A 23,885-nucleotide genomic window follows, 5' to 3' on the forward strand; every position below is an offset into this window, starting at 1 on the left:
TTTAAGCAACATAATCATTTTTAGATGTATTATCTTTATGCAATATTTTTTAATGTTATTTAGAAAATAAAAATTATATTATTGATAAGAGTAAATTAAAGTAGACAAACAAGCACTATACTTTGAGTAACTTTACCAGTAATGAATTCTGATTTGCCTCAAAGTAAACAAATTTCTTATAGTAATCACAATATAATAAATGAATTGCTTATTTTATTTATTTGTTTTTATTCATTTGGTTTAAGCAGCTTATTTGACATATGAAATAGAGATAAAACCGTTTAAAACAATTTTTCTTCTTAAGTATACAAAGTATACAAACTTATAAAATTATTTTCCTATATTATATTTTAATCAAAAATGGAGTGAGTTATTAAAATATAAAATATTGTAATGAATTTTATTTTTTTTTAAAAATCCAAGTTGTTTTGGACATCTGTTATAAATTGTGTTAAGTTTTACAAATTTTAATGGTTATTTTTTAAAAAATTTAAATAATCTCAATTGAAAATTAAGATGTTACATTTATCTTTTCTAACTTTCAAAATTAAATTTATTATAACCATAAAATATACTATAATAAATTAAATCAATAGTGCTCTTTTATAAATGAATATAAATTTTTGCATAAGATTGTTATCTTACTTACATATAGTTCCCGGAGAACCAAGGCAGGTAAAAGTATCTGCTGTAAATAGTACATCGATAAATGTCAGATGGAAACCTCCTTCAAATAAAGATCGAAATGGATTAATTCGTGGATATCAGATTCATGTACAAGAAGTGACCAAAGAGGGCGATTTAGTAAATGAACCTCGAAGATACGATGTAGCTAATGAGGATGCTGAAGAATATAATGTTACTGGACTACAGCCAGATACAGAATATTCCATACAAGTAGCTGCTGTTACTAGAAAAGGTGATGGCACACGGAGCAGAGTGAAGACTGTTAGAACATTGGGTGGTGGTAGGTAATACATTTAGTAATAATACACAGTATATAAAATATTTTAATTAAACAATGTGAAAGACTATTTCTTGATAATTTTTTTTCCTTAGATTTAATATCACAATGAATGTAATAAACTTTTAAAAATCATCCAAAAAATTATATTTTTTTAATAAAAGTTTATTTTTAATATATAAATAGCAAAAAAATAAAAATATTCAGAGTATATTATTATAAGAAATAAATAAGAAAGAAAAAAATCACCAAATATTATGAAATCAATACTATTAGCATTACATTGATTCTAGAAATTTATATTTTTGTTCGTAGAATTTTAATCAATTTCATTTTAAAGATCAAAAGAAATGATCTTTTTTGTAAAACGATAAGTATATATCTATAAATTAAAATATTTGAAAGATAAAAGAAACCATCAGAAAAAATTTTTAACATCAAACTTCATAATTAATTAGTTAACCCAATTGATAAAATAAAAGAATTTATAATATAGTATTATATATTAATAGAATGTTATAATTATTAAACCTTAATATATTCAGATTATTTCAAACAATCTGCAATAAATATTTAGTATATGATGGTAGTATTTTTTTATATTAAATTAAAAAATTTTAAGTAGTATATTAAAGTAATTAATACATTTGATAGTTGTACTAAGAACATTTTTATCTAAAATAATCTATTTTTAATACATTTGAAAAAGTTAATAAAAATCTGAATCTGTAACTTAATTATTTTACGGCTTGAAGATCAAAAATCAATATAATTTATTATTACTATTATTACAAAGTACCTACACGTCCAGAATTAACAGTTCAGTTAATGCAAGATGATCCAAATGTAATAGTTCAAGTTCAGTGGTCTAGACCATCACATGTGTATGGTCCATTATTGATGTATAGACTTCGATATGGTCGAACTGATAGAGATGTTAGAGAGGAAACAGAAATTAACCCACTTGATCATCATGCTACCATTTCTGATTTAGGTTTGTACATTACTAAAAATTATATCATAATTTATTAAGATAATAAAGGAATTAATATTCCATCAAATATAAAATTATTTATAGACCGTGGTGCAAAATATGAATTTAGACTGGCAGGAAGAAATAATATTGGATGGGGACAAGATGCTGTTGTTTTTCTTGAAACACCTGAAGGAGGTATATTAGTATACTTTTTACTGTATTTTTAGTATTTTTTATGTATTTTTGGATATCTATAACAATTTATAAAATAAAACTGCTTTTTAAAATTCTTTTATTATATCAATTTAATTTTTATTAGCTCCTACTGCTCCACCTCAAAATTTCAGTTATCGACTTCAAAGTCCAACAACAATTGTGATTACTTGGGGACCACCATTATTACAATATAGAAATGGACAAATAACTCATTATGGATTACATTTTCATAAATCATCAGATCAATCTCCAATTGAATATAATACTACTGAAACAAGAAAAGTTTATAGGTAAAATTCTATGTCTTATTTTATAAATTAATGTGATGTAAACTAATGGATTTATAATTGTAAATGATATTTTATATACAATTTAAGTATCCATAATAGTGTTTGCTTTGTTACTTTTTAAAATATTTTAGTTTTATACCAATAGATCATTTCCATCTTCTGTATTTTGCTATGTATATGAAAATTGATGTTTTTATAGATTAAGCCATAAATAAATTTAGTTCTGGACAAGGAGGACAACATGCAAAGTTGTATTTACATTTTTATTAAATTTAGTTCTGTCAATTAAAGATTTTAAAAACAATAAAATTAAATTGGAAAAAGATTAATCTGACTCTAAGAAAAATGAACATTGAAACCTCAAGATATTGTGATTCTTCATTTATATTTAACATTTTTAGGTATCAACAAGTGCACTAGAATAGCATTTGTTCCAAAGAGACTGCTAATTGTTTTTGTTATCAAATTACATTCGCAGAAAGAATTGAAATCTATTTGTTTTCATTATAAATAGTTGTCCCTGTACAATCTGACTTCCAGAAATCAAAATCATTTTTGACTTGATTTATATAGTTCTGCTAAGTATAGCAATCCTAATAACGTTGCCATTTCAACAAAATTGATTTACCTATTATCTATTGATGTTGGAAATTGTTCTAGACTGTTTAAATTTTTATATTTTTGAAATTTCTAATAAAAGCAATTGTCTGGATTTATTCATGATAAAAAAATTTGTATACTTTCTAAAAAGTGACAATGAAGAATAAATATGTAATACTAAAAAGAAAAATAATAAAAATATGTTAAATCAAAAATGTAGAATATGTTCAATAGATACACATGAATAGATAGACCACAGTCGTCGAAAATATTTAAGAAAAGATGTTTATTTGCCCTTGATCTTAGTATTAAATTAAATCAAAGCTACAGACAGGAAAGTAAATAATTAGTTGACACTATAAAATAACTAAACTTTTAATAATATATTATTGTAATTTTGAATACAGTGCCAGCTTGTTGTTTGCATATGCTAAAGTAGATTGTCTTGAAATATGGTCTTTATATTTATACTGAATAAATTACATGTTACTAAATAATATTTTTTCTTTTGAAAATATTAAATTTTTATTAATTTTCCCTTAAATTTTAAAGTTAAATTTGAAAGAAAGCATATTTCAAAATATGTCTCTGATTTTAGGGCCTTTTAAATAAGTTTTATTTCTGGTAAATTAAGATTGGATTGCATTATTGATTATAATTTAGTATGTGATATCTCTGGGATAATTTTATTTATAATTTTTTATTCTGTATAAAAAGATAAATAGTGAAGTTAGCAAATAGAATAAAAAATAATAAAAAATTTATATCACTGAAATGTCAGTATAATGAACACCAGTTTAACAAAATTTTCGGTATAAAAATATATCTTGAATCCCTGCCAATTTCCTATTCAGCTCAATGAAAAAATGTTTCAGTTTAGTGAATACCATTATAATGAAAATTTCAGTTTAACAGTTTAGCATAATAAAAATTCTGTCCATTACAAAAGAATAGTTTCATTATAACAAAATTTATAAGTGCATAAATCATTCATTAATAATAAACAATCTGGCAACATTAATTTTAATGTCTAGTTCAACTGACAACACTAATTTTAATCTTTAGTTATGGTTTTGTTTTGATGCTATTACTCTATGGTTTATTTCTTTTCAAGTTTACAAGAAAAAAAAATGGAGAAAAATAAAAAACAAAAGCAGTTTTCTTTGGAAGAAAATAATTTCTTTTTGCATGTTATCTAATAATTTATTAGACAAAAAGATGTGCCTGATGGCTGCTGGAATGTTGTGTCACAGTACTGGATTTTATCAAAAAAACTTTGATTAAAGAAACAACACACACAAAAATTAAACTACTTTTAACAGAAAATAAAGGCTTCAAGTAGAAATAACAATTAGGCAGGATTCCAACTAATCGGTACTACTATAGCATTATTTTAGCCGTTTTCTTCTGATAAATTTCATTTAAAAACTTTATCAAAATATATCTATTAGTATTAATATGGAATCAAATTTCACACTTTCAGAATGTAAGTTATATTAAATATAGAATAAATATTAATCTGTAGTAAAAACTTATTACTTCAAAATGTGATTTTTTTATTTTATTTTTATTATCAATAAATTTATTTTTTCCTTGCATTTTAGACTGTATTTTGATATAATGAAATTTCAGTATAATGAAAATATTTTGATGATCCCTTCAATTTTGTTATACAAGCATTTCACCGTACATTCATTTTCTCTTTTGTATTTTGCAGTTCATTGGATGAAAACACAGAATATGTTTTTAGAGTCCGAGCTTACACAGCAAAAGGACCAGGACCTTGGAGCAACCGTTTAAACTTAAATACTCCTGGTGACGTACCACCAGCTCCGACAAATGTTCAAGCAATGGCAACATCAGAACAGTCAGTAGAAGTTTGGTGGGATGAAGTTCCTTACTTTCTTGATATATTAGGCTATCAGGTAAAATTTTGATATATTTTACAGTTTAAATAGAATATTCTCTTCTATTAATATTTTACTTAAAATGTATTAAATAAAAACTTTGTGTACGGAACTATGACAGAGACCACCAGTACACCTCTTTTAAAATGAGGGGAAGTAAGCAGAATTAAAAATACTAAAAATTTTGATAAGTAAATCAGGTACACATTATGCTCATGTTTACATTTTCATTTCAAATAAATTTTCATTTTCAGTTACATGTCTATCAAGATGTCACAGTGATCTATGTAGCCATGTTCCATGAAGTTCTTTAAGCAAGAGATTTTGATTGAATAATTGTTAAAATCAGTTTGGCAACAATTAAATATGATTATTATGCCAACATTTTTATTATGTTTTGCCTAAACTGGTAGTATTCTAATAAAAATATTTTCTAACATAAATAAAATGAAAATAAGGAAGTATCTTCATTGGGCTGCAATTTGAAAAAATTGTAGACCATAAATACCATAAATTCTCACTGTCACCTGTCTGTTCTTGAGATTAAGGAAAGACAGACAGAGTTAGATAGATGGAAGACAAGACCAGATACCTTAGGGGCCCCCAATTAACTATATATGAACTTCGATGCAAACTGGAAGTTATGTTATTTCAATTCAAAATTTTCCCCTGAAAGGAGTTAATAAATGACCAGCATGATTCTGTTATTAAAGAAAAGTATGATGTACAGGGACAAGACACTACAGTACTAGTATGAGGTGGAGAGCATATATTTTAAATGAAATAAATTAAAAATACAATTAAAAATTGCAGCCCAGCATTGTGACAATGTCACAATAAACAATTGCTTGTTCAGTATCATTTTTCTGTGTGTATCACTTTCAAGAACATTTTATGATCAGTGGAGGTGTTTACTGAAAAAATGTTCAAGATAAAATTGTCTTTTTTTTTGAGTTTATTATGAATCTAAAAAAAGTCATATTCCATTTAAAAACTTTGACTTTTGGTCTGGATAACCCATTTCCAGCCAGTACAGAAATTGAAAATATCACCATTCAATAGTGTGTATCTGATTTACTTATCAAAATTTTTAGGATTTTTGATGAAACTTGCTTCCCTTCATTTTAAAAAGGGTATACGGGTGGTCTGTCACCCTATATATTCAAATTGTTTTTCCACACCTTTGCAAATTAAACTATGAAATTATACTAATATGATTGATATTTTTAGGTACTTTATACCCAAGAAGCTGTTGAGGATTTAGATAAATGGAGTAGTAAACAAGTACCATTAACATGGTCAGCAGAGCTGATTGGTCTTGAAAGCCATGCAGTTTATGCTGTACGTGTTGCTGCAGTTACTCAGATTGGACTGGGACGTCTGTCAGAACTCATTACAGTTCGTGTATCACCAACTGGTAAAAACTGTTTGATTTTAAGTAACAACTTTTTAATTTATTTTTAATGCCAAAATATTAAACTGATGCCATTAATAGTTATAAAAACAAGATTTAATACTATTGTTATTTGTAAACTTAAATTATTATAAAAGTGAAAGATTTCTATATTTTTTTACTAGATGTTCCAACTCAACTACGTGCTCAAGGTGTAACAACTCACACAATGACTCTGTCATGGAGAAGACCTACAAAATTAGATCCTATTAAATATCAGGTGATATAAATTTGGAACATACATTCAAAGAATATAAATTTTAAGAAAAAGATGAAACAATAAATATATAATAGCTTTTAATCTAAATTTTTATCACATCTATAACAGTTAAATTTAAGAACTTATTGCACCAATTTTTGGAAAGTGTTTAAAAAGAAAACAAGGGAACAATCTGCTTTGCTTCTATTTGTTTCTTCTTGAGATTAAAAAAAAAAGTAGCCAGAATGGTGGAAAAATTGAGAAATTGTGAGAGGGTATTGAAAAAGTGTTTAATACAAGCTTAACAAGGTGTAAAAAAAAACTCACTGAGGAAGGAAATGTTGTAATTTTTGAAATGTATCTGGGTGAAATAATTCCTAGAAAATAATGGTATTTGAACCAATTACATATTGAGAAAAGACCAATGTTTGCCATGCTACTTTTATTTGATTAAAAATGCATTTTGGACTGTTATCTTTCTCATTTTAATCTTGTTTGTAAAACATGACATTCATTTCTTTCAGATTTACAGGTTTTTAAGTTAATACAGTTTATTTTTAAAAAGTCATTACAATTATATTTTTTACATAAAATATAATATTACAAATATTATATAGTAAAGTAAAACCTGAAAGAAATGAATGCAGTGTTTTACAAACAAAATTAAAATGAAAAGGGAGATAATAGTCCAAAATGCATTTTTAATCAAATAAAAGTAACATAACAAACATTGGTCTCATGTTTTTTACTTGCCACACCATTTTTTGAAAAATGTTTAAGTCCTTAAATTTAACTGTTAAAGATGTGACAAAAATTTAAACCAAATAGTAAGGACAAGAAGAAATTTATTTGTAGCTTTTACTCTTGTTATAATGCAAATAAAATAAATCATAAATATTATTTTATAAAAATAATAAATACTATACAGAAAAATTAGTTAAGTTTCCTATGGTAGCTGTATTATATGTTGATCTAGTAATAGTCTCTTTAATCCGAAAAATATTGACGGTAGACTGCCTCACAGCTTAACAGGTTCCAAAAAACTCCTTTATTGCTTTTTTACAAATGCATTTCGGATCAGTATTATTTTTTCTGACCCCTCTTCAGTGCTATAAAACAAAATCTATATATTAACAAAACTAACACGAGCAGAAAAAAGAAGAAACACTTGTAAAAAACCGTTTTTCAATACCTTAAGTTCTTCATATACTCCTTAACACTTATACAGTACTTTCGAGTTCTGTTTACATTCCCTTCTAAAATACGGTTATTTTCTCTTGTAACAGTGCACTAGAGCAATACTACAAGTAATTACAAAGTATAACATCTAATTAACACTTTGGAAATTTATGTTAAAAAATAAGTTACTTTGTAATTACTTGTAGTATTGCTCTAGTGCACTGTTACAAGAGAAAATAACCGTATTTTAGAAGGGAATGTAAACAGAACTCGAAAGTACTGTATAAGTGTTAAGGAGTATATGAAGAACTTAAGGTATTGAAAAACGGTTTTTTACAAGTGTTTCTTTTTTCTGCTCGTGTTAGTTTTGTTAATATATAGATTTTGTTTTATAGCACTGAAGAGGGGTCAGAAAAAGTAATACTGATCTGAAATGCATTTGTAAAAAAGCAATAAAGGAGTTTTTTGGAACCTGATAAGCTGTGAGGCAGTCTACCGTCAATATTTTCGGATTAAAGAGACTATTACTAGATCAGTATTTATTATATTTAGCAATAATATTTAAAATATTGTATTAGCATTTTAAAGTTTATTTTCCAGTTCTTTGCTTTAAAAGCCATATTCCAATCCATATATCAATTATCAGTAATTTTCAATTAATTTGTAAAATTCTTGTATTTTCTTAAAATATTTTTGTGTGTATCAATAGTTTTGCATTTCAGATTATTGTATTTGCCTCTCTTTTTTTCTTAACTATTTAAAAGGCTTAAAAGTTAATTTACACATTTAAAAAAAAATAATAATATAGCTTATTTTGCTTTTGTATACAAGCTTATTTTGCTTTTATATAAGTGATTATAGTGTTACTTTCTCCTAAATAAAAACAATGTCAAGAAAAGATCAAATAATAATATGATTTTAATGTATCTTGAATATCAGCAGCAATACAGATACTAGAAAGATAGCTATCATATTAAACATACTAATTGATGATAAATACTTCTGATTGAACAACATTCAGTGTTATCTAAATAAAAGGCTTTGACACCATCGAATTATATAGTCATATAATATTAGTTATTTATATTAACTTATTTGTTCCAGATAAAAAGAGAACTATATTTCTGGTTAAGTAAAATCAATCCTCATTACCATCTACAGCATAAATTTATAAATTTGACTGTTAATATTTTCCAGATTTCTTATGGTGCTCATAAAGAATTTTTTGATAGTCGTGGAACTTTGCAACAATTACCAATTCCACCTGAAATTATTGATGTAGAAAATGATGTTACAGAATTTACCGTAAAAACATTAATGCCATTTACTAGTTATGAAGTTAATATTACTGCCATTCCTGCAGATGAAAGTTTCAGACCAGCTGCTAAAATTACTGTTACAACTTCAATGGCTGGTATGTATTCAACTTTTATTAACTCTCAAGATGTCAATACAAATTAATTTTTAAAATAAAAAAATAAACAAACAATATAAATACTTTTAAATTGCAATTAAAAAAAATACACACACACACACACACACACACACAACATATTGGCCTGAATGAATGTTTTTTACCAGTTTTAAAAGGACAAAAAGTTGCTCTTGACCTATATTAGTGTCTCAATTTATATTCAAGTCTAATTAAAGTTTTTCAATTATGACTGTTTGTGGTACATTTTATATAGACTTAAACTGGTGCTAAAATTTGATGTGTTGGCTGACTTTTAGCATTGCTAAACAATCAAGTTGTGACCTATTATGCTGCAGCCCACAAAGTATTTGTAGGAATTAAGTGTTTGGCACAATTGTAAATAATTGATTCATCAATTGTTTTTGAACAATCAGCTAAACTAAACTACATAATAGTTTGAATACATAATTTCCACATGAAACATACATGGAAGCTTAATACCTGGTGTATAGGAGATTGTGCTGATTTTGCTCTATAAATTTTATTTATTTAATTTTTATAGATATCAACAAAAAAGAAGTAATACATTATAAGTGACAAACTGTAACTTAAGTGTTTAATGCATATATTTCTTTCTATTAAACAAACTTTTTGAGTACAATTTTCTAATTAGTTTTTCTAAACTTTGATTGTGTTCTTAGTAATTTTATAAAACATTTAAAAATTTATTTATGTCGATTGATTCCCAGACTTACAAATTCAAAAAAATTATATTTCTATTTACAACTAAAGTAATTTTGAAAGAAAGAAATATAATTGAATACATACTAATTCTCATAATCAAGTGCATGAGTAAAAATTTGAACAACAGTAGAATTATGAAAGGTTGTTGGTGAAGACACAATTATAAAGGGTTTTAAGAAATGTAATGTTACCAACAACTTGGACAAAACAGGATGATGTACTGTTCAAGGAGGCAATGAAATAGAAAACAGGAATAACAATAATGAAAAGTATTGATGATGAAAGTGATAAAGTGTTGTTTCAATAACTTTCCAATTTTTAATGAAAATTACTAATTCTTTGTACAAATAAGTATAAGTTTAATTTGATAAACAGTAAAAAACCACAAAACTAATGCTTTCATTTTGCCTATCTGAGATCATTATTGATATTGTCATATAAGTGATTATAGTGTTACTTTCTCCTAAATAAAAACAATGTCAAGAAAAGATCAAATAATAATATGATTTTAATGTATCTTGAATATCAGCAGCAATACAGATACCAGAAAGATAGCTATCATATTAAACATACTAATTGATGATAAATATAGTGGAGAATCATTAAGTGGATTAACTAACTTTTGTCTAAATGTTTGCATAACTTTTGTGGTAGTTTTAAATTATCTATTAGATTAGACCAAAGCTTTCCATTTTCATTATTTCATTTTCATTATTATCTGAGACCAAAAGCTTTCCATTTTCAGATGCCTTAATTGGCATCTGAAAATGGAATCATCTTAAATCAATGAGTGAAAAATGAAACTCAAAGTTTGTTTTAAAGTTGAATTAAGATAACACTCCTTTATAGCCTATTGAAAACATGTCTGTCACATCATTTAATATAGAAAAGATAATTTGTGTAATTTAGGTCTAATGCTTGTTAAACAGTCATAGTATAAGTTCAAAGAGAGTACAAAATTTGTAGTCATTTCAAAATTTTATTAAAAGTACTCTGGAAATCAAGTAATAACAATTACTTTTATTTCTAAATAGTGGATCCATAAAATAATTGGCTTCAAATATCACGACAAGATACTTGACAGAAAAAGAAAATCACATTTTTTTTACCACAGAGTTTAATTCAACAGAACCTTACAAAATCCTGTTTCTTTAAATTAGAAACTTTCTCCATAAGAAGATTTATACTTTTTTTAACCACAGAATCTTCTGAACATTTAAAAAAACATTCAAAAGATTTTTTTGAAGATATAATTTTTCTTAAGGAATAGCATTTTAATTTGACAAATTAATAAATAATAAATTTAAAGTTTCTAATCTTGTAATTTAAATTAAATGTCAATATAAAAGAATTAAAAATTTATTTTAAGCACCAAAACCTATGGTGAAACCTGATTCTTTTGGAGTTGTTAATCTCAAAGAAATCAAAGTTATATTACCTCAAGCCTCTGAAGAATATGGTCCCATTAGTCATTATTATCTGGCTGTAGTTCCTTTGGAATATGTTACTAAAGATCCTGATCATTATACTATAGATGAGGTAAAACTTTTTACATTTTATATTATTGTTATTTTTGTTGTAGAAATGATTATAATTAATACTAGTTAGTATTTTATATATATATATATATATGTATTAGTTTGATTTCCCCAAGACTTTAAAGAATTAACAATATAAAATTCTATTTTTCAGTTAACAGAAACTCCCCTGGATCAGTCTGGTCCATATATTGCAGCAAAATTTTTACGTCATAATATGCCCAAAGAATTTATTTTGGGTGATGGAAAAGAGTACATGGGATTTGTTAATAGACTTTTGTTATTAAGAGAAGAATATAAAATATTTGTGCGTGCTGTAGTTGATACACCACAAAAAGTTAGTCTTCAATAAATTATTTATATATTATAATTTCAAAAAAAAATGATATTTGTTATTTATTTTCAGAGTTTATATACAAGTAGTCCATTTTCTGATATTCTTAGTTTGAATATGTCACCAACATCAGGTAGAGCACCAGCTTCAGATTCAAGCTCTCCTGATACACCTGATGTATCTCATATTGGTTACAGTACAAGTGAGGCTGGAATTATTTGGATTATAGGACCAATTATTGCAATAATTTTGATCACATTTTGTATTGTTGTTTTGATTATTATTAGAAGGTTGGTTTACATAGAAAATTTAAAAATGTAATTTATAATATCTGAATTTTTTTTTTTATTTTACATTATTTTTTCTGTTTTTATTTAAAACTAATATTTATATATAATTTTACTTTTTATTTTCAAAAGAATAACTTTGAGTAATCATTATTCACTAGTGATACTACTATTTAATCTGCATTGAAAATTATTGAATTTTTATATTTTATTTTATGAGAATAGGAACATATAAATGAATTCTTTCTTTGTTTTATTTTCAAATAAATGTTATTTTTATTTCTGTAGTTTTTGTTAGATATATTGTATAAGTGCATTGTTACAGGAATTTCCCTGCCTTCTCTAGACGACGACAATTAGCAAAAATGCCGGGAGGTGAAACAACTATGAAACTTTTAATGAATACTACAGAAAGAGATGTTACTTCACATCCAACTGATCCAGTAGAAATGCGAAGACTAAATTATCAAACACCTGGAATGATTAATCATCCACCCATTCCTATTACTGAGTTATCAAATCATATTGAGAGGTTAAAAGCTAATGATAATATGAAATTTTCACAAGAATATGAGGTAAACAAATTATAATTTTTTTTGTTATGTTTTTGTATGTCAAAACAAAGAATTTCTGTATATTTTTATATGTAGATATGGAGAAAGACAAAAAAATTAAAACTTAATTAATTTGGACTTGGCCATTTTTAAATAATTGTTTGCATGGCTGCATTTCTCATATTACTGAAGGTCCATAATATGGAAACATTTTTTTATGAAAAAATTTTATTATTATTCTAATCTTAGAATAGTGGTGCCAAACTTTTCAATTGGCAGGTCAAATTGTGCATAAGTCGTACATAGGCAAGCCGCAAATATTTTATAAATTCCATACATATATCTATATATATAATCAAGACAAGTTGATAATAATAATAATAAGCACAGAGCCCAAACGGTTACAAGTTGAAAGTTGGTAAACAGTTAGGGTACGTCACGAGAATGCACACTAAGAAGGGATTTTTCGAAATTCCTCTCCACGGGGAGGAGGGACAGGATTAAGGCTTAACACTTCCATCAACAATGGAATTGTTAAGAGAAAGTGACGTGCAAGACGCAGATGCAGTTTTTTTGTTTTTGCGGGATATCGAACATATTTTTAGACCATCTAAAAATTCTCTAATTAGTCTGGAAACAGCCAATTCTTGCATTCTGTGAAAACAGGTAACGTTGACTATAACGTAATCATCTTAATCTTCGCTATCGTTACTTTTGCTCGAGCAATGCCGGGTCTACCTGCTAGTATGTATATAAAATAGCCCCATTTCTATAATTTGTGTGTCAGATATGTTGTGGGTCAGATTTGGCCCAGGAATGGGAGTTTTGGCACCTTTATCTTAGAACATTAGCATTTGTCTTTATGGAGATGATATTTCTGTTAAATTTTGGTCAGTCACTAAAATTACTATTACTATTAACTGTTAGCATTTACAGTAGATAATGCTATCATTAATAACAATTTAATAAACTGTTGTTATTAGAAATAGATAATACTGTTCACTTAATTGAAACTGGTATTAATAAAGAAGAAAAATATGCATTTTTCTTCTTAGTGTCAATAAATTTTAGCCAGAATTGCTTTATTAGATGTTGCAGTATGCAAAAAATAAATATTTTAAAAATTATCTTCAGAAGCTCACAACTTTAAAATTATTTAATGAATATTTTAGTCACTAAATTAATAATAATCATCATATTAAGTTACTATAATAATAATAATAATCCTTATTATTGTGTGTGTATATAACATGTTTAAAAATGACTTTTTTTATATTTAGTCTATTGAACCTGGTCAACAGTTTACATGGGAAAATTCAAATTTTGAAGTCAATAAGCCCAAGAATCGTTATGCTAATGTTATTGCCTATGATCATAGTAGAGTAGTATTGCAACCATTAGATAATGTTCAAGGTTCTGATTATTTAAATGCTAATTATTGTGATGGATATAGAAAACAAAATGCGTATATTGCTACTCAAGGTCCTTTGCCAGAAACTTTTGGAGATTTTTGGAGAATGGTTTGGGAACAACATAGTGCAACAATTGTTATGATGACAAAGTTAGAAGAAAGAACAAGGATAAAGGTAAAATAATTAATTTTTATAACATTCCATATATATATAATTATTTTGTAATCAGACAAATGATTTATTAAAAAATGTAGTCAAATATTTTTAAATAAAAAATTTGTATACTGAAGAATGAAATATATGCATTAATAAATCTTATTCTATTAGGTCTTTTAAATTTTAATTATATATATATATCTTTTGATAATTTATTTAAACAAAGATTTATAAATTTTATGAATAAATTTTTAGTGTGATCAATATTGGCCAACACGGGGAACTGAAACATATGGAGTTATTCAAGTCACCCACATTGACATTCAAGAAGTTGCTACATATTGTATTCGAACATTTCATTTACAAAGGGTAAATTGATGATGCAACAATTTAAGTTTTAAAATATAATAAATTTGATAAGTAATGCCTTAATTTCTATAATTTTCAATTTTGGTTATAAAGATAGGCTACCCAACTGAGAAAAGAGAAGTTCGCCAATTTCAGTTTACGGCGTGGCCTGATCATGGTGTTCCAGATCATCCAACACCATTTTTAATGTTTTTACGAAGAGTAAGAGTAATGAATCCAGCTGATGCTGGACCAATGGTTGTACATTGTAGGTTAGTACAAAATTAATTTTATTTTAAAATTAATCAGATCTAATAATACTAATAATCTTTTAATATGTGAATGTAGTGCTGGAGTTGGAAGAACAGGCTGTTTCATTGTCATTGATTCAATGCTAGAAAGGTTAAAGCATGAAAATACTGTAGATATATATGGACATGTAACATGTTTAAGAGCACAACGTAATTATATGGTTCAGACTGAAGATCAATATATTTTTATTCATGATGCTGTACTTGAAGCTGTGATAGCAGGAAATACAGAAATTCCTGCAGGAAATTTATATGGACATATACAACATTTATTACAGATTATTCCAGGTGATACATGTACAGGAATGGAAACAGAATTTAAGGTATATTTTATCAGATTTGAATTTTTTTTATACCATATTTTCTCATTCAAACCCTAGTCTTTGAATAAACCCTGGAAATGAGGTGTTGTTAAAAATAAACCTTGGGTTCTAAGCATAGGAAACAAATTAAAGTACTGTACTGTATAGGGTAATGTAGAGTTATAGGTAAGGAGTTTAAAATTTTAATAATTCTTTAAATTCTCTAGACAGACATCCCTTTCTATTCCAAGGTTCACAGAAACATATTTTGAAATAAAATTATACCTGTTGTCAAATATTGAGTGTGGGAAAGTTGTGATCGAATTCATAAGTTGAGAGCTTATCATCCAAAGGATAGTTAGGAAAATTCTTCATCCCCCTATATATTATTCTTTATTTGAATAATATATTTTGGCTGAATTTGAAGATAAGATGGATTAAATATTTATCAAGACTTATCAAATAAATTTTTTGACTCAAAGTTTGTTAAACATTAGTCTTTTAGTGATTTAATATGTTAATATTAGATTATTATTATTTTTTAAAAATTACTTCAATTTTTATGTATTCGAAACATCTATAAACATCTCAAAACTTGATGTTATTAATCAGAGTACTTAAAAATTTAATTATTAATAGTAGCAGAAAAATAACCCAATACATTACAGCAATCATTTGGCTCTGACATTCAAAACATTTTCATTTTTATAAATTTGATGATTTATAACTTCTATCCTTCTTTCAAGTTATATATTGCAGAAAAGCAACTTCATAACTATTGTATTATCAAAGTATATTAGAGAATTATTTAAAAATTAATTAACTAACTAAATTAGCTTAATGTAAGATATTTCTTACATTAATAATAAACTTGAATTAATCAAGTTATTATTATTATCTGTTAAATATTTCAACATGAAATACAGTTTATGTAAAATCACTTTCATTTCTGGACATTTTTTTATTTAAAAAACAGTAGTAATAGTTATTACAGTTCTAGATAAATTGGCATTCAATTCAAGATAAAATTGTGTTTATTATATTATATTATATTATATTATATTACATTACAGTAAAACCTTGTTTTGAAACTCAAGGGACCAAAAAAAAACAAGGGTTTGAATTATCCAAAGTTTTTTGTAATTATTGAATAAAATTGACATTATCTTATATAATTTCACTTGTTCATTTACAAATGCATTAATATTATGAGTTTTTTCTTAGTAATTTAGGCTATTTTGAAAAATTTGTCAGTTGGTGTGTACTTAATGAAAACAAAACTACATTCAAAGGAAGCTTAAGTGCTTCAATAAGAATTACTTGCAAATTCATCAAGAGGACCAGTGGTTAGTTCTATGAAGAATTCAGTGACTTGAGTTTGAGATTATGAAAATCATGTGATCTGATAAAAACAAGCTCTATTAAAGGCTAAAGCTATAAGTATCATGAGTACAAATGTGTATTAAATGGACTTTGGCATTTAATTATTTTGGGCATTTTTTGCAAAAATGTATTGCTTCAATAATTCCAAACAGATTTCTTCCATTAAAAAAAAAAAGAAAAGAAATTCTTTCTTCATTGGCAACATATATGATGTCCAAATGACCTTGAACTGACATCTGATAAATCATCAATATATAATTGGTGGAAACTTTCTTATAAACACATTAATATTATGGAAGATTGCCTGCAAAAATATTGTTTAATTTGAAATCAGGTCACATAATGACTTCAAATTTCATTGTATGTGTATTTTGAATTATCTGAACTAAAATATATGCAAAATCCTATTTTCTTGGCTGGGGACTAGACTTGACTTCAAATTATGTGATACTTTGAATTATCCAATATTGAAATAACGAGGTTTTACTGTATGTATAAATTAAAAATTACAAATTTGAATAGTTAACAACAAAATTTATATTGAATCCTACATTTAGTTTTTGTATTTATCATAATCTCTTCTCTGTGTTTAAAACCTGCCCTTCTTAATGTTATATTTTTTGAAACACTGTGAAGTGTTGACACTAGACACCAGACTTTTTCTCTTTCACTTTATTTTTCTAATGTACTTTGCAGTCTGTAAATTAATTGTTTCAATTACCAATACATGTTTTGGGCTGGTGCCCTTCATCTGTTGGCTGATACACATTCTCTACAGCAATTTTTATTTGATTTTATGTAAATCAACAATAAAAAACCATCTTGTACAGTAAACAAGTTAAAAATTCCTAAAACTCAATGTAATTTTCATTCAAAGAATTATTTGGAAAGTTCCAGTTTTTACATTGGATACAGTACCAATAAAATTGCACATTATGTGCAATATGGTGTCTCAAAAAATGTAAAATATTTATCATAATTTTTAATTAATAAAATTCAAATACCAAACTTTCCTGTATTTCAATTATAATGAAATTTTATTTTTAACTTAGAAATTAGCATCCATGAAAAGTCAACCTAATAAATTTGTAAGTGCCAATTTACCTGTTAACAAATTTAAAAACAGACTGATGAATATATTGCCATGTAAGTATTTATTAGTAAATAAAATTAATTATTCTATATTATTTTATTGCTCTATATAGATTATCATCTAAATTAAATTTGATTTATTAAATAGTTTTTTATTCCAAGATTTTAAGCTTTTACACTTAACAACAATAAATATTAATTAATAAATTATCTTTTGAAATTAATAAATATAATCTTCTTTAGGTGCAACAATTTATATTATTATACTTTGACATTTTCACAGAATTTGTTTATTTTCTCTAAATACAATACAGTGGTATGTCAATTAGCTGAAATGATTTTTTTACTTTTCCTCTGTAATATATAACAATCGGTCAAAAAATGTCTCCTCAAGACTTACATTTTTGAACTCTGGGAACCTTGAAACATTGAGAAATGAAAAAAAAAACCTTATTTTTTCTGGATTATTGTATGGATGTTAGCGTGTGTGGTGAGGACACAATTTTGTTCATCCTCTTTGAAGCCTAATAACTCTTATGCTTTTAGTCAAAAATTTCTGAAATTTTGCAGGGAGGTTTGCATATTAGGGGGATTGATGCTATTAAATTTTGGTTGTTAAAGGTTGAGGGGTTGGGAGATAAAGGGGCAGTGTGTCATATTTTTGAGTAGGGTCAAACTTAATGATGATTTTACTCATTAGCATTTACAATTTTTATAAAACTCATTCCTAACTTCATAATAAGGTTTTTGCCATTTTATAATAAAAAACTTTTTATATTTTTTAATTAAATAAAATATAACAGAGGGTGCCACCAAAATTTTAAGTACTATCAGGAAAGTTAAGCAACTCGTTGGCAGATTTTTAAAATAATTAATGACATTTGTTATGAAATAAAGTAAAATTATTAAAGGTATCTTTTTATTTATGTATTTATTTTAATTCTAATACAATACTAAAAAGGGTAAGGCAGAGAAATTTATTACATATAAATGATAAGAAATAATGAAAAAATAGTTTATTAAAAACAATTATTAGTTTTTTGTTGCAAATTAATCTATGAAATACTGTTGTAATTTTGAATTTAAAGTAAAAAATACATTCCAAAATAAAAATTTTTTTAAATTTAATATTATGTAACAAAATGTGATCCACCTTAGGACCTTCTTCAGGCAGAGTTCTAAAAAAAAAATATTTCTTTTGGTGTGATTTGTGTTCCATTCCATTCTGACGTATTCTATTTTTGAATTTAATTTTTTTTAGATGTGTGTGCCTATGTTGACTGTTATAGCGTTGGGTCATACATAGTTTGCCACGCCTTTGAGATTTGTTATTTGTCTTTAAAATTGATCAAAAGGCCTTGGCAGTTTGCTTTAAAAATCTCTAATGCCTCCAAATTCTTAAGTTGGCTTATATGACTAGTTTGCCAGATTATGATAGCTTGTTGTAGTTCGGGTGTAACCTCGTTTTCACTGGCATATATGGCTAAGGCAGTAGTCATATAAGCCAACTTAAGAATTTGGAGGCATTAGAGATTTTTAAAGCAAACTGCCAAGGCCTTTTGATCAATTTTAAAGACAAATAACAAATCTCAAAGGCTAAGCAAACTATGTATGACCTGATGCTATAACAGCCAACACAGGCATACGTGTTTTTAAAAAATTAAATTCAAAAATAGAAGCATTCAAAATTAAAATATGTCAGAATTGAATGGAACACCAATCACACCAGAAGAAATATTTTTTTTTTTTATAAATCTGCCTGAAGAAGGTCCTAAGGTGGATCACGTTTTGTTACATTCCAAAATAACTGCAAAGCATAATAAGGTTGGTGCGTTGTATTTATAATTAAATTATATAAAAACCATTCACTAAACTAAGTATTAATTATTATTTGTATTAAAAAATATTTGTGGAAATATTTATTCCATACTTAGAAGATCATTATTAAAATATAAAATAAAATCCATTTAATGTAATGTGATGATAAACCATATGGCTTTTGGATACAGAATTACAAACTTATTAATTTTTGAATAATATTTAAAATTAAATCTGTTTTTAGAATTTCACAAATTAATTATTTTATTTTAGATGAATCAACACGTGTGTGCCTGCAGCCTGTTAGAGGTGTAGAAGGTTCTGATTATATAAATGCTAGTTTCATTGATGTAAGTCTTTACTTAATGACTCAATTATATTGTTAATCATAATCCTGTGCTACAAGTGTTTTAAATTTCACTTAATGGGTTTTATTGCATCAATATAAAATTTTTGAATTTTCTTTTCTGATTTAATTGGCATAAAAAACACATTTAAAGTTAATACTAAAGCATTTCTTTTATGTATTATTATTCAATTAAATTGATGATAATCTTTTAAAATCTAATCTATATAGTAAGCATTCTAATTTATTGGAAAGGATGAAATGTTTCATGCACTGACATTTAGGACAGATTATCTGGTTATTGTTTGATTTTTAAATTATTTTTCAGATGGTAATTTAAAATATTAGTATTAATGTAAATATAAGTTAACATAAAAATTAAATATATTTTAATTTTTTAATATTTAACACAAACGAATAATTTTTCATTTATTTCAGTAATCACTGTTTGTATTATTAACACAGTACATAAATTTAGAATTGCCCTTTGCCTATTATATCTGTACTTATAAAATTCTTTGATACAAGAAATAAAATGATAGTATAACTTTTCTATATTTTAGGGTTATAGGTATCGAAATGCTTATATAGCAACACAAGGTCCACTTCCAGAAACCACTGAAGATTTCTGGAGAATGTTATGGGAACATAATTCTAATATAGTTGTTATGCTCACAAAATTAAAAGAAATGGGAAGGGTAAGTAAAGATCATTTTTAAATAAAAAGAAACTTAAACTGTTTGTTAAGGAAGTCAAAAATAATAATTTATTAAGAAAGTTTTCAATCTACTGTTAAACCTTCTTCAGCTACCATCTAACTGAAGATGTGCTCATTACTTTAGTTGGGTATAATTATCTAAAAACTTTCCTAATAAATTCTTGTTTTTGGCTTCCTTAAAAGCAGTTTAAGTTTCCATTTATTTTAATAAAACTTGGATGTTTGGATATTTATTCATTCATATGTACTGTAGTACATTCCTAATACATGAAATTATGCAAACTTGATTTAAATTTATAATGTTTTCTTAGGATAAATGTCATCAGTATTGGCCAAGTGAGCGGTCTCAGCGTTACCTGTACTTCGTAGTAGATCCGATAACAGAATATAATATGCCACAATACATACTTAGAGAATTCAAAGTAACAGATGCAAGGGTAATAATTGAATAAATATTTATATATATTTTTATCATAATCTTCATAACATGTAAATTAAATTTTAATAAAATTTTATAATGTAGGATGGTCAATCTCGTACAATACGACAGTTCCACTATATTGATTGGCCAGAACAGGGTGTGCCTAAATCCGGAGATGGATTTATAGATTTCATTGGTCAAGTACATAAAACAAAAGAACAGTTTGGTCAAGAAGGACCAATTACTGTTCATTGCAGGTGAGCTTATCTTTTCAAAATAATTTTCAGTTTTAAACTGACATATTTTAATAACAATAAATATTTTAAAGTGCTGGAGTTGGTCGAAGTGGCGTATTTATTACATTAAGCATAGTTTTAGAAAGAATGCAATACGAAGGAGTAGTGGACATGTTTCAGACTGTCAGAACTCTTCGAACTCAAAGGCCAGGGATGTTACAGACTGAGGTATATGTTGTTTAACTTTAGATTCTATGAAAATAACTAATTATAAACTATCAAACTTTATTTTAGGACCAGTATCAATTTTGCTACAGAGCTGCTCTCGAATACTTAGGTTCATTTGACCATTATGCAAACTGAAGTTATCACACTGCCTGTTTTTCATGACGAAATCAGCAAAAAAAAAAAAAAAAGAAAAAAGTATGTCACCAAATTATCATCATTTCAGTGAACAAATCAGTTTATTTAAAATTCAACATAATTATTCAAGTCACAATTGAAGAAGAAAACATTAATATTCTGCAGCAAGATTTACAATGGATAAATTACTTGAGTCACAGAAACTCAACTTCTCAAATGTGAAATACCTCTAAACATAGACTACTAAAATACAAATTATAGCAGAAACTTATCATAGATACATATATTATTATTATTTTTATTTTTTGTTGACAATTTCAAATTGCACAGTGAACATAGGTGCTGATATATAAAATCATTATTTGTTGTCTGTTAAAAGGCAGCAGGATCCCATTCCTTCCATGTGGCATATTGTCACACTTATATAAGCCTTGTCAAGTTCCTTATAAGTCATTCTTTAAAAAAAGAAAACGTGTTCAGATTTACTGAAGATATCATCATCATCACCGTCATCCACCACCATCGTCATCAAATATTCTAAATGTTCACATTTTGTTAATAGATATATTTGAGTGCTTTGCCAGTGAGATCTCATCATTTCCAGGCAATTTAATATTTTATAGCTCAAAGTGAATTCTGCAGCATTCAACAATTTTCGGAATAGATTGTATCGTGTCGTGTATTGAATTATATCATCTCAAGAAAAAATCCGCAAAAGAAATACTTCTCAGAAAGCTTTGGAGATGGTTTTTGAATGTGTAAATATTTGGCATTTTATATACAAATTTTGTTTATATTATAACTAATTTTATATTTATATATACACACATTCCTCGAATTATTTCAGTGGCATCCATTTATAACTTTTTTAATTTTTTTAATTGGAAAAGAAAATCTTTCTTTATATCATTGTAAAAATTTCAGATAGATTATTATAACGAGACAAAAAAAAAGCCTAACGATATAGTGCCTTTTTATATATAATTTCACTCGAAACTATTCTCTAAAACGTATTCATGGCTGAAAAAAAGAAAATTGTTTTTATTGCCACTGTCTTCCATTAATATACAGTAGGTCCACAGTGAAAACACTTTTTATTGACCATTTTTTGTTTAAAGTAGATGAGGAGAAACTACATACATATTTAAATGAGAATATTATACAATTATTTATAAATTATATATACATATGTACTGTACATTTAAAAAAATTACAGAAAGAATATAATTTTCTTTCTAAGATTTATAATAATAATCTTGCGTGTACAAATAACATATCACAATTATTTTATACGTTATTGATTTTTTAGTTATCTCAGGAAGATGACCAAATAAAATAAATTTTTTTTTTTCTTAAAACATGAATATTATCTAATTACTACACATCATAACTATGTAGTTTGAAATATTTTCATCATAAAAAGAAATTTAACAGTTATTCTAATTCTCGAAACACTAGTAAACGGATTGTCTCAATAATCTGTACAAATCTTAAATATAGTCAATGCTATTTATTGAGCACTCACTCAAAAAATTGGCACATTTTATCTTACTCCAAATACATATCACTTTCTTCGCATTTACGATTCTAGAAAATTAGCAATTAGTTCTTACTTTGTATCTTGATATACAATTATACAATTTGATACAAATTATCGTTATTATAATTGATTATAATATAAATCTCCTTTCAGAGTTTTTATTATTTTTTCAGACAGACAATCATTTTAAATCATTATTTGTAAAAGGAAACTTCTGTATCACTGGTGGACCATGTGTTATACAAAATTAAAAAAACAAAAAATGGAATATTTGGTTTTGCTTTCTAAATTTTAAAGCCAAAATTAAGTGTTTTAAATCAAGAAAAAAATAAAAGAGAAAGACGATTGTGAAGATATGATTAATGATAATGAATTACTTTTACTTCTTTTATGGAAATGATTTTTTTCATAATATAAATTTTATTAAAAATGTCTCAGTAAATGAAAGTTATTAAAGTTACAAAGTGATTGTGACTACTGATAATAAAAATTGATTAAATATTTAATCTGTCTGTTGAATTTCTTATTTGTTAATAATCACAACTACTTAAGACCTAAGTTTAATTACAAAATAGTAAATTCACTTCAAAATTTCAAATTTTTACGATTGCCATAGTCATGAAAACATAATTGCTTTGTGCAGTTGTCATAAATTCAGTCTTAGCTAAAAATCAAAGCATATTGAGTACCATTGAGAAATGGATAGATTTAACATAAATACTAATTATCTAGTAATAGAGTATCGCTTAACAGTAGTATTCCATAAATCAAATAACATACAAAC

At 26.0% G+C, this 23,885-nt stretch overlaps 1 protein-coding gene across 1 annotated transcript in view; it reads left to right on the forward strand.

Annotated features, from left to right (window-relative positions):
* The window catches only part of LOC136984012 (tyrosine-protein phosphatase Lar-like), a 197,448-nt gene extending 173,841 nt beyond the window's left edge, over nt 1-23,607 (forward strand). The window contains 23 exon segments of the mRNA XM_067280920.1: nt 656-967; nt 1,761-1,958; nt 2,043-2,135; nt 2,260-2,446; nt 4,764-4,971; nt 6,184-6,370; nt 6,532-6,626; nt 8,982-9,198; nt 11,312-11,481; nt 11,635-11,817; nt 11,887-12,104; nt 12,427-12,676; nt 13,936-14,241; nt 14,479-14,592; nt 14,686-14,843; nt 14,920-15,205; nt 17,620-17,713; nt 19,751-19,827; nt 20,387-20,521; nt 20,853-20,978; nt 21,065-21,219; nt 21,291-21,426; nt 21,493-23,607. Of these exon segments, the coding sequence (XP_067137021.1) occupies nt 656-967; nt 1,761-1,958; nt 2,043-2,135; nt 2,260-2,446; nt 4,764-4,971; nt 6,184-6,370; nt 6,532-6,626; nt 8,982-9,198; nt 11,312-11,481; nt 11,635-11,817; nt 11,887-12,104; nt 12,427-12,676; nt 13,936-14,241; nt 14,479-14,592; nt 14,686-14,843; nt 14,920-15,205; nt 17,620-17,713; nt 19,751-19,827; nt 20,387-20,521; nt 20,853-20,978; nt 21,065-21,219; nt 21,291-21,426; nt 21,493-21,561 (3,974 nt within the window). The 3' untranslated portion in view covers nt 21,562-23,607.
* Nucleotides 23,608-23,885: the final 278 nt, after the last annotated feature.

The sequence above is a fragment of the Centruroides vittatus genome, unplaced genomic scaffold, assembly GCF_030686945.1.
Source record: "Centruroides vittatus isolate TY-2023 unplaced genomic scaffold, ASM3068694v2 contig_900, whole genome shotgun sequence".
Taxonomy (NCBI): domain Eukaryota; kingdom Metazoa; phylum Arthropoda; class Arachnida; order Scorpiones; family Buthidae; genus Centruroides; species Centruroides vittatus.